This window comes from Myodes glareolus, chromosome 7, assembly GCF_982192425.1.
Source record: "Myodes glareolus chromosome 7, mMyoGla1.1, whole genome shotgun sequence".
In the NCBI taxonomy this organism is placed as follows: domain Eukaryota; kingdom Metazoa; phylum Chordata; class Mammalia; order Rodentia; family Cricetidae; genus Myodes; species Myodes glareolus.
Genome location: NC_142032.1, coordinates 70,489,552 through 70,500,841, shown reverse-complemented (window position 1 = coordinate 70,500,841; position 11,290 = coordinate 70,489,552). Strand labels below are relative to the sequence as shown.

At 45.2% G+C, this 11,290-nt stretch overlaps 2 protein-coding genes across 5 annotated transcripts in view; one reads left to right on the top strand and one right to left on the bottom strand.

Moving 5' to 3' along the window:
- Positions 1 to 10,460, top strand: Bccip (BRCA2 and CDKN1A interacting protein). Its single transcript, XM_048455239.3, has 7 exons — positions 1 to 195; positions 3,718 to 3,792; positions 4,416 to 4,496; positions 6,007 to 6,096; positions 6,763 to 6,950; positions 8,161 to 8,335; positions 10,027 to 10,460. The coding sequence occupies exons 1-7, from the start codon at positions 34 to 36 to the stop codon at positions 10,195 to 10,197; spliced, it is 942 nt and encodes a 313-aa protein (XP_048311196.3). The 5' UTR covers positions 1 to 33; the 3' UTR covers positions 10,198 to 10,460.
- Dhx32 (DEAH-box helicase 32 (putative)) overlaps positions 10,261 to 11,290 on the bottom strand; it is a 59,802-nt gene continuing 58,772 nt past the window's right edge. For all 4 annotated transcript variants that reach the window (XM_085693236.2, XM_085693237.2, XM_087908327.1 and 1 more), the window contains one exon: positions 10,261 to 10,720. In XM_085693236.2, coding sequence (XP_085549362.1) covers positions 10,552 to 10,720 — 169 coding nt within the window. In that variant the 3' untranslated portion in view covers positions 10,261 to 10,551. The remainder of the gene's footprint in view (positions 10,721 to 11,290) is intronic.

The window sequence follows — 11,290 nt, the reverse complement described above, 5'->3', positions numbered from 1 at the left end:
AGCGGCCTGCGCAGGCGCAGTGTGGCCGGCATCATGGCTTCCAGAGCTAAGAAGCGAGCGGTGGGAAACGGGGTCCAGCGGCCGCTGGGAGCTCAGGGCCACCACGAGGAGGAAGAAGAGGATGAGATGGAAGACGAGGAAGAAGACGATGAAGACAGTGACGAAGAAGAGGATGAAGACGAGATAGTGGACGAGGTGAGGCACACGTGGCCATATTTTTGGCGTAGATCTGAGTGGGGGAAAACCTTCAGGCAACTTTTCCCAAGCTGTGGGAAAGTGACAGTGGTTGTGGGGAGTTGTGATTTCCCGTCGCTGTGGTTCAGGAGCTGAACCGGACGTGGCACGTTCTTCACGCTTCCCTACACATTCCCTTAAATCCTTCCCGGCTGAGTTATCCACTACCCTCCTTGAGCCCGCCAGCCTCCACCCCCTCTTCCGTATTTGTGCTTCTTTCATTAACATGGAAAATCTAACCTTGACTGCCAATGACTAAAAACGTGTGTACCGCAATCTTAAACTGGGAGAAGGGAACCTCAGATGAGGGATTGCCTCCATCACATTTACCTGTCTGTGGGTATTTGCTTAATTAATGATTGACGTGTGAGAGGCCGTCCCACTGTGAGATGGTCTTGGGTGGTCTTGGGTGGTAAACAGTGGTCTCTTCTTCAGTTCAGGCCTTGAGCTCCTGTCCTAACTTCCCGCCATGAGGAACAATTACCTGGAAGTGTAAGATAAAAGAAACCCTTTCCTTCCCAGGTTGCTTTTGGTCGAGCTGTTTATCATAGAAACAGAAAGAATGCCAACAGAAAGAATAATAATGTATCAATAGAAGCACTTGCACACTCTGTTGGTGGGAGTACAAATCTGTGCAATCTCTTTGGAGGGTAATCTGACAGGATTTATCAAAATTTAAAGTGCCTCTAACTCCTGGCTCAATAATTTACCCTCTAGAAATTGACAGTGATAATAATAACAGTATTAAATATACTACCCCCCGGGTCTGCATTTTGTATTAATTCATTTAGTTCTCACATTAGCGCCTTGAACTTAGGAATTATCACTGTTTTACAAGTGAGACCACAGAGCAAGTTAAGGGGAAATATGTATATATAGTTATGTGGAGGAAAAAAGAAACAACGGCGGTGGGGGGGGGCAGGGATCCATCAGCTTGTGTGTGTGCTTTGTGAGAGCAGGAGTATGATGCTAAGGCTAGGAAAGGCTTTCTCACTCAGACCTTAGCGGTCAGAGTAGCTTTTGTTTTGTTTTTGGTTTTCGAGACAGGATTTCTCTGTAGTTTTGGAGCCTGTCCTGGAACCTAGCTCTTGTAGACCAGGCTGGCCTCGAACTCACAGGGATCTGCCTGCCTCTGCCTCCCTAATGCTGGGATTAAAGGCGTGCACCACCACCGCCCGGCTAGAGTAGCTTTTGCCCCTCACGTATGTCTTTAGATTTTTTTATGTGTGTGTGTTTTGCCGGCATATACATGTACCACATGCATGCTGTGCCCACAAAGGTCATACAAGGCATACAACCCCTTGGGGTTGGAGTTACAGATGTTTGTGAGCCTCCATGTAGATGCTGAGATTTGAACCTGGGTCCTCTGGAAGAGCAGAGCCAGCCCAACAGAAGAAATTATTAGAGAGCTTTTAGGGCAGGTCTCCATTTTGAAATCCTTAGTGGGTATTTCCTTATTTAATTGAAGAAGGCTTTCATTTTCTGATACATTTATTCACCCACAATTAATGTCTCTGATGTAAAAGACTATTAAAAATTATCTTGGAAGATCAGAATCAATCTTAAATCTTTTTTTTGTTTGTTTGTTTTTGTTTTTTGAGACAGGGTTTCTCTGTGTAGCTTTTTGGAACTTGTCCTGGCACTCACTCTGTAGACCAGGCTGACCTCGAACAGAGATCCACGAACTTCTGCCTCCCAAATGCTGGGATTAAAGACATGTGCCGCCGCCACCACCCAGCTCAAATCATTTTAAAACAAAACAAAAAAAACAATGGTATATCAGGAATAAAGGAACGCGCATAGTTCAAGTCCTATAGAGCCTAACTTAAAGGACAGATGGAGGTAGCTGGCTTTTTCTGTTGGATTCTGTTGCGTGCTGCTTACTAAAGAAGTTAGGGGGCTGGGGACATGTGCCTTCTTCTAGCCTCTTCGATTCACCATTTCTCCTGCCTTAGGGGCTTGTATTGCTGTTCCCCATGCCAGGAAACCTCCTCCCCTATTCTCAGTTCATGTCACTTTTTAAAGCAAGCTTTTCTTGACTTTCTGATTTCCTAGTTTTAAGCTATAACAGAACAGTATATCTTTTTTAAAAAAACATGTATATATGTATATATGTATTTATGTATATGTATGTGCCATAGCCACATGTGTAAATGTCAGAGGGTGCTATAGGAGTTTACTCTACCACGGGGGTCACGAGGCTCGGTGGCAGTGCCTTTACTCCTGAGCTATCTTACCATCATCCCTATCTTCTTTTACAAATTCATTTATGACAACCCCCCACCCCGTGTGTGTGCACATACACACACTCATATGCCACAGTACAGGTGTGGAAGTCAGAAGACAATTTGCAGCACCCAGTTCTGTCTTCCCACCATCTCAGTCCAGGGACTCATGCAGTCGGGCTTGGCAGTAAGTGCCTTTACCTGCTGCACTCTCTCCAGCCTGCCCCCGCCTTGTGAATGGCACATACAGTTGCAAACTTTAGACTCATTTTCTGTCTTCTGTGTCTGCTCCATAGCAGCAGAATTATTCACATCTGCTTTGCTCACCAGTCCATCGCTTACATATTTATTTGCTTAGAGGCGTGGTCTTGCTACAGTCACTTGTTTGGCCTTGAATTCACATGTAATCCAACTTTACCTTGAACTCCCATTCTCCCTGCTTCACCCTCCTATGCTGGATCACAGGCCTGTGCCACAAGGCACGGCTTTACCATTTTTTCTCAAGTGTTTGGTACCTGCTGTTACTTAGTAAACATTTGCTAAGTGAACAAAGTACAGCTTCACATCTATGGGCAAATTAAACTTAGGTAATTCTGTAGACTTGAAGTGAGCTTGTCTTTACAGGTGCTTTTGGAAGCCGGGTGAAGAATCCTTTGATTCCTTCTTTGTGGCTGCCTGACAGCTGTATCTAGAGGACACATTTGTCACCAGTGTTTTGTTCCCTCAGACTTTGCGTCACATGAGGAAATGGCATGAATGGCCTCTGTAACCTGTCCAGGTGGCAAGCCTGGAAGTGTTTACCTTTTTTTTTTTAAAAACTTTTCTTTGAGAATGAGTCTCCCTGTGAAGACCAGGATGACCTCAAAATTAAGATGTTCTTCCACCCCTCCCCCGAACCTGCTGGTTGGCATTGCAGACTTGTAGCACCCTCCTGGTTTTAGGCTTGCTTGTTTCGAAGCCTGACATTGATAATTATTTAGGTAACTTTCCCTCCCTCCCTTCCCTGGTTTGAAACAACATCTTGCTATGTAGCCTGGGCTGGTCTCAGAGTCTTGATCGTCCTTCCTCTATCTCCCAAGTTGCTGGTTTGCACTGCCACATTAGACTAACATTTCATGTTTTCTCCACCCCACCTCCCTGAGGCGTTTTCTGCAGGTAGAGAGGAGCCCTAAAAGAATGGAAACTGAGGGAAAAGAAAAATTTACAAAATGGAAATGCTGCCTGTATCATTTCTAAACCTGTGATGATCTATTTACAGGAAGTGAATATTGAATTTGAAGCTTACTCCATCTCAGATAACGATTATGGCGGCATTAAGAAATTACTGCAACAGGTATGGTCTTTCCAGAATCTCCACGCCTGTCTTCTGCTCTCTCCTTTTCTAGGGTGAATGGCTCTTTATGCCCCTTCGCTCTGCCTCGCCCCTGGTTACTGTGTTTAAGTTTGCCATGTCCTAGAATGCTTTCCTTTCCATGTGCTCACTGCCTGAGATACCGCTAGTCTCTCTCCTGTAGTTCACATTCAAACTAGGGCAAAAAAGAGTTTGGTTTACACTTCAGAGGGGATGCTGTCCACCATGGCAGGGAAAGGGTAATAAGGGCCGGAGGCAAGCCTTACATAGCATCAGTAGCTCAGAAGCAGGGCATCAGTCCTTATATGATAGCCACATAACTGCACCTGCTGGTGCCCAGAGTCCACACTGCTGCCTTACTCTGCCTTTACCTCCGATAACATGGCCTGTGTTTATCTTCCTTCCATGCCTGTTTGCTGATCACTATTGGCTGTGTCTTTTCTGAAATTTCTTCCACTCTGGATTTTTGTTTTCTTGCTGGGGTTACTTTTCTCAGCCATCTTGATCAGGTCATTACATTGCTTTTGTTTAGATAACAGAATCAACATGTTACTAGAAATTGTGCTTTGATCTTAATTTGAAAGTTTTTTTTTTCCTCCTTTAAGCTTTTCCTAAAAGCTCCCGTGAATACTGCAGAGCTAACAGATCTCTTGATTCAACAGAACCACATTGGGAGTGTGATTAAGGTAAGTGGGGCGATTGATACTACGGGAACTTCGTCCTCTTTGGCTCCAGCAGAAAGAAGTAATAGCAAGGACTGCCCAGAGGCCACTGCAGTGGTCCAGGACTCCATGGTCCTGGACTCCATACATGCAGGACTCCAGGCATCAGCGATGGGAAGGGGAAAAGAGGACTGACTTAGAAGATACCTGGGAGGTGAAATATGATATGGTTTAGTGTACTCGGTTCTGAGTGACAGATAGTCAAGGATGACGCACAAGTTCCTGCTAGAGCAGTGAGGTTAGCAAACGTAGAAGAAAGGTTAAGGGGATGACCGCATCATGGAGTTTGTGTACTTTGAGTCTGGGGTGCTTGAGTGTGTGTGTGAGATCCTGAGCAGCAGCAGCTAGAGCCTTGAGTTTTCAGCATATGTCAGCCATTGAAATCAGATGCGATTGGGATTGCCAAGGGAAGGCAGAGGCCAGGTGCCTGGTGATGCCAGCTGTGCTCGTCTCAGCAAAAAAAGTGACAGAAACATTAGAGAACTGTTAGGAGTGTTTGCTGCGGGAAGGGGGAAAGCAGTATATGATTTCATAGAAGCGAGGGGGGTGTTTAAGGAAGGAATAGTCCAGTAGAGAGATAGAGCCTGAGAAAATGAGGTGCCAGTTCAGCATGGACTTGACTCTGCTCTTTGTCAGCAGGAGTCCTACTGGTTTCCTGTTGCTGTGTTACAGTAACTCCCCTGCAGCTTAGAATTGCAGCAGACATCTGTTTGGCCTGTGGACCTGCCATTTGGACAGAAGTCAGATTCATCTCAGTTCCTTCCTGCTTTGTGTTCTGTGTGCGGAGGAGGCTCTAGAGTAGGGGCATTACTGCCTGGGTCCTGTTCAGTATGCAGAGGAGGCTCTGGAGTAGGGCATTATTGCATGGGTCCTGTTCTGTGTGCGGAGGAGTCTCTGGAGTAGGGCATTATTGCATGGGTCCTGACACAGTTGCTGGGACCACTGAAGTACAGGAAAATTGTCTGATAGAGAACCTGGCGGATTAGGACTGGTGCATGAATGACCATGCCATTTGTGTCTTCTAGTTTTGTTGAACTTGAGACATCTTGCCAGCTGGGCGGAGGTGGCCCACGCCTTTAATCCCAGCACTCAGGAAGCAGAGGCAGGCAAATCTCTATGAGTTCAAGGCCAGCTTGACCTACAGAGTGAGTTCCAGGACAGCTAGGGTTACACAGAGAAACCTTGCCTTGAAGAAACAAACCGAAAAAAGAAAAGAGACCCCCCCCCCAAAAAAAAATTTTTTGTTAAAAAAAAAAATGCAGAGAGCAGGATGAGGTCACCTAGAATGGAAAGGAAGAGCAGATCGGGCTGAGGTGAAGTGGTGTGAACACCGCCACACAGCATTCAGGACATGGTGCTTTGGGAGCTGACAGCAGAAAAAACAAGCTTTGGTTTTGAAAAATGAAAAGTTAGTGTTATACTCCTTCCCCATTCAAATAATGTAAAATTCAAGAACTCTTTCCTTCTAAAACAGCAAACGGATGTTTCAGAAGACAGCAGTGATGAAGTGGATGAAGATGAGATCTTCGGCTTCATAAGCCTTTTAAATTTAACCGAAAGAAAGGTTAGTTTTACTGGGTGGCACTTGAAGTTTTGAATCTCTGGTCAAGATGGAGTCTTCTGTGGCAGAATATAGCTGGGTATGTGCTCTTGCTCTGTTCCTTTTTCGGTGTGGCATTGTTTTGTTTGGAGTGATTTGTCCCCAGCTTAAAGCTGATTGCTCCTGCTGGCAGTCGTCACACATTCTAGTCCCTGGTGTGGGGGCGCTGGTGCTGATACAGGCTCTGTTGGCAGGGTCTCTGCAGCTGCTCTCTTTGCTCCTAGTGTAGTGGATACGGAGACTTTGGTCAGCAGCTTCCAGAGTTGAGCGTGGGCCCTTAACATGCGCTTGTGTTCATCATCTCTCTCGATTGACTCAATAAGGAGTTCTAATAAAACCCATGCCAGCTGTTTATTCTCTAGGTAAGGTGCAGCCCACAGTCAGCCTGTTTTCAAAAGAACTTTCCAGTTAATTTCCAACTGTTTCTGAGATGGAGTAGGACTGCTATTCCGGTGTGTGAGTGTTAATTACAAGCATGGTCTGCCACCAGTCATGAGATGGTAATTAGGTGTAGTTACTTTTGGGGAGTTCTTTGGCAGTCAATACTGAAGAAACGCCGGTGTTTAAAGGCAGTGGGAGGAAACCCTCTACTTGTGAGGTAAAAATCAAGGCCTTCTCTTTACTTTCTAGGGCACTCAGTGTGCTGAACAAATTAAAGAGTTGGTTCTGAGCTTCTGTGAGAAGAACTGTGAGAAGAGCATGGTTGAACAGCTGGACAAGCTTTTGAACGACACCAGCAAGCCTGTGGGCTTTCTGCTCAGTGAGAGATTCATTAACGTCCCTCCCCAGATCGCGCTGCCAATGCACCAGCAGCTCCAGTAAGAGACTGGGCGGTGCCTCAGTCAGTTTTCACCCCAGTGGGTTCAGTCGTGGCCCCTGTATGGAGCATGTGTCGGCTGGCACAGAGTCCAGCCTGGGTTGTGAGGCGAGAGAGGGGAGTGGAATAGTGCCCAAGGGCACTCATTTCTAGTATCCAGCCCCTCCAACAGTTTTGATGACTGATTACAGTAATTTTAATATTTTCAAATATTCCAATGGTAGAAAAGTTGAAGACTTTTTACATTTGACTGACAGTTTCTACTTTCACAGACTCCTGTAATTTGAACAAAACATTGAACAAATACTAACAAAATCAGAGTCAAATTCCTAACTTCTGTTTTGAGTAGTGAATCCACAACCTTAATGAATACTTAGTCTGCTTCTTGCTCTTCTGTTGTTTCAATGCAGGAGTTTCAAGTTGAGAACATTTAAACAACATTTAGACAATTAAGTGAACTAAGGATTGTACCACCCACAGGGTTAAAATGTAGACAGAGTATCCTAGCCCAGGGATGGTCTCCCACATAGCACCTTCTCCCTTTGTCCATATGCCCCAGCTCTCCCCACTGCCCCCTAAGCTGCAGCTCGGATGCTCCTGTGCCCTAAATGGTTTTCCTGTATCTTTGGTTTCTGTAAGCAGCTGAGGCTCCTGCTTACCTGCTCTCATAGGTTTTATCTGCTTTCTGCTGACTGTGTTGGAGCTGAAGTGGATTGTTTTGGATTTATTAGTTTTTTTTAAAAAGGTGGCCAGTCAATCTTAGGAGAGAAAACTTCACTGCCACTTCACAGATTATCCTAGAATTCAGGCTCTCCGTATCTGCAGCTTCTGCAGTGTGTCGAAGCTAGTCCTAGGCTTGTGTTGGAGCCCATGTAGTCACGTGCACAGTGCCATCCGCTGTGCCTGTGTGCATTTGAATTTTGCAGTTAAATACTGATTGTTTAAAGAATGAAGATTATTTTTAAATCTGCACAAAACAGTGATTTTGAGGGACACTGAGATTGTGAGTTAGTGGGTATGTGTCTTTCTGAACTCAAATTCACTGTTTACTGCAAAAACCAGGGTTAGCACCTTCTTAAGAATAGCCAATAGTCTAAGTGAAAATGTCTAGCCTGTGCTCAGCAGAGTCCAGAGAAGGTGCTGTGTTGGTTTCCTCTGGGCTCTAGACAGATTTAACCCAGCAGTAACCAATGTGTGTGGATGTCTCATAGGAAAGAGTTAGCAGATGCGCAAAGAACCAATAAGCCGTGCGGGAAGTGCTACTTCTATTTGCTGATTAGTAAGACATTTGTGGAAGCAGGAAAATCTGGTTCCAAAAAGAAGCAGGAAGGTCTTCAGCAGGAAACCTTGATGTTCGCAAATGCAGAGGAAGAGTTTTTCTATGAGGTAAGAATGGCCTGCTTCATTTATGTTAGCTATCAGTAGAATTTCCTTGAAAATAAGATTTATCCATAAGATTTATGCCAAAGTCTTTCCACCCCACTTTTCTGTGTGGCTAACCCACTGTATGGTACATCTTGCGCACACAAAGGCATCCCATTATATAGTGTGTAGGTGGTGGGGGGTCGGGTGGTTACTGACTGGGACCAATTAGGCACTTAGAGCATGTTCAGTGTGATGTTCAAGCCACATTGGCATGTTTCAGTTCCAAGTTACTCATTTGCAGATGTCGATGAGTGAAGGTGATCACAGCTGTTCTGTGCCCTTAGATCTGGATAGCATCCCACTGGGAATCTCTAGCACTTTCTATATTGGTGGCTCATACCTTGGTGGGCAACCAAATCCCAGACAGTGCTCATATATTCTTTCTTACACCGCTCTCTTCAGAAATCTTGAAATTTAATCTCTTAGGGGTAACATTTTCCTTAATTGGATGTTAACACAATTTATATCTTTGTGTGTGTGTAGTAACTGTGTAAGTGCAGATGCATGTGTGCCATGGCGTGTTTGTGGAGGTCATCTTCCACCTCACTGAGGTAGGTCTCATTGCTGCTGCTGTGCTGACAGGCCTTTGCCTCCCAGGGGTTTTGGGGTGACACCTCTGAATCCAGTTGTGCAGGTGGGTTCCAGGGCCAGACTTGCAAAGCTAGAATACTCAGTCTTTGAGCTCGCCCCACTGACAGAAGCAGTAGAAATTCGGCTCTGCCTTTTTTTTTTTTACAAGAAGTAAATATGAAAAATGGGCTAGGGAGAGTCAGTTGTAGCGTGAAGACCTGGGTTAGAATCCCTAATACCCATGTGAAAAAACGGGACATGCACAGAGATGGGAGAATCCTGAGCGCTTGCTGGTCAGCTTCCTGCTCAGGGGTGCGCTCTGTCTCAAGACAGTAGGGTTGACTGATGAGGACACCTGATATCGTTTGGCCTTTACTCACACGCGTATCCACATGCATACATGCAAGTACCATGTACAGGAGAAAAACAAGCAAAAATATGCTTTTTACAAATGAATACAATTTCAAGAGTTCTGTGTGGGATTTCAACGTGGTCTGGCTATGCAAGCACCATACTGACACAGTGTCCCCAAGGGCAGGAAGCTGCCAGGCATATGAAGGTCAGCATTTGAGGAACTCTCAATTTCACTTACCTGTCATAATATTAACACTCAAGTGGTCAAGAAAAGTGACTCTGGAATTAGAAACAGTGTCACCTCTATCACTGGCTGCCTTGGAAATGGCACACCTTAATCCATGGGCTCCTGTGAGGTGAAATTTGTTTGGTGTCCTAGTTTCTCCCCAAAGTGTCCATTTGAACTTACTTTATTCAGAACTACTTCCTTGCTTTTTTTTGTTTGTTTGTTTGTTTGTTTGTTTGTTTTGAGATAGGGTTTTTCTGTGTAGCTTTGGAGCCTGTCCTGGAACTCACTGCTTACACCAGGCAGGCCTTGAATTCAGCAACTCAACAGAGATCCACCTGCCCCTGCCTCCTGAATGCTGGGATTAAAGACTCGCACCACCACCGCCCAGCTCTACTGGTTTCTTTTGTAGCACATATACCAGACAGTATTCTTTATTTTGGGTTAGATGAGCTTTGCCTTTGAGTTGTCTACATTTTCCTTGTCTGCTCTTTTGCTACAGAAAGCAATCCTGAAGTTCAGCTACTCGGTGCAGGGGGAGAGCGACACTTGTCTGGGAGGCAGATGGTCCTTTGATGACGTGCCAATGAAGCCCTTGCGAACTGTGATGGTAATCCCAGATGACAAGATGAGTGAGATCATGGAAAAGCTGAAAGACCATCTATCTGTCTAGTCCATTTCCCCCGGACAGTGAAAGACTTGTTTATGTATAATTACCAAGAAACCATTGGGGAGGTACTGAAAAACTCATTATTTTATTCAGTCAAGTCCGCTACAAAAAGTAGGCTTCTGTTTCATGTGTCTGTGACACATTTACACTTTTTTTTTTTAAGTTCTGGTCAAATTATGAATGATTGGTTAAAAATTTCCAATAAGAAAAAGATGGAATAGTAATTTTAAGAACTTAATAAAAACTATTTTTTTATTTTAAAATCATTTGAAGTGGTACTGTCCAGGACTGTCCTGGCTCCAGCAGCCCACCACCAGCCTCCCCTTGGTGTCCTTATTGCACTCTGTCTTGGAGAGGTCACTGGATTGAGCATCTCTGCTCTGCAGCATCAGGGCACTTGTCACACCCATCCTGGTCCTTTTTCACAGCTGTGGTGGGTAGGTGGCTTGAGGCTTGCTGCAGGATGTCCTTGCTTTCACTAGGAGGCAGGTTACTGAAATAGTACTGTGGGACCAGCTGCATAAACCTGTTCATTTAAAACAAACAATAATGAGAGCTGGGGACTGGCAGGCAGATGTCAGGTGTGTGTGAGTCTGCCCCAACCCCAGAGAATACATGGACCTGGTATTTGAAGATCTGGTACCCTGTTCTGCCTCTGTACATATATCATATGCACTCTGGTTTTCGTGCAGTCAGTCTCACTGCACTTCTGAATGTTCCTTCTCTAGTACGAGGCCATTATCATGAGAGGGATCAGAGCATATGCTTGGAGAGAGCTTTGGGTAGGCACCAGGGAGAGTGCCTTTGTTTCTTAACCTCATAGTTCTCCTCTGAATCCAGCTCTGTAAGCTGTGACCTTGAATATTACGAGGTGCCTTTAAGTCTGGAGTCATCTCTGAGACTGTCCTCAGTGTTTCTCCACTTACCAGTTATACAGAGACCTTTAGAGCATATAGAGGCCTTCCTCTTGTTTCAAACACCAGTTGCTGTGCATTGTGCTTGGGTTAACATCTAAACCCTTCTGTGGCCTACAAACCCTCTGGGAACTGCCTGTCTCTTCAACCTCACCGTTCCTCCTCCTCCTCTGAGTCACCCC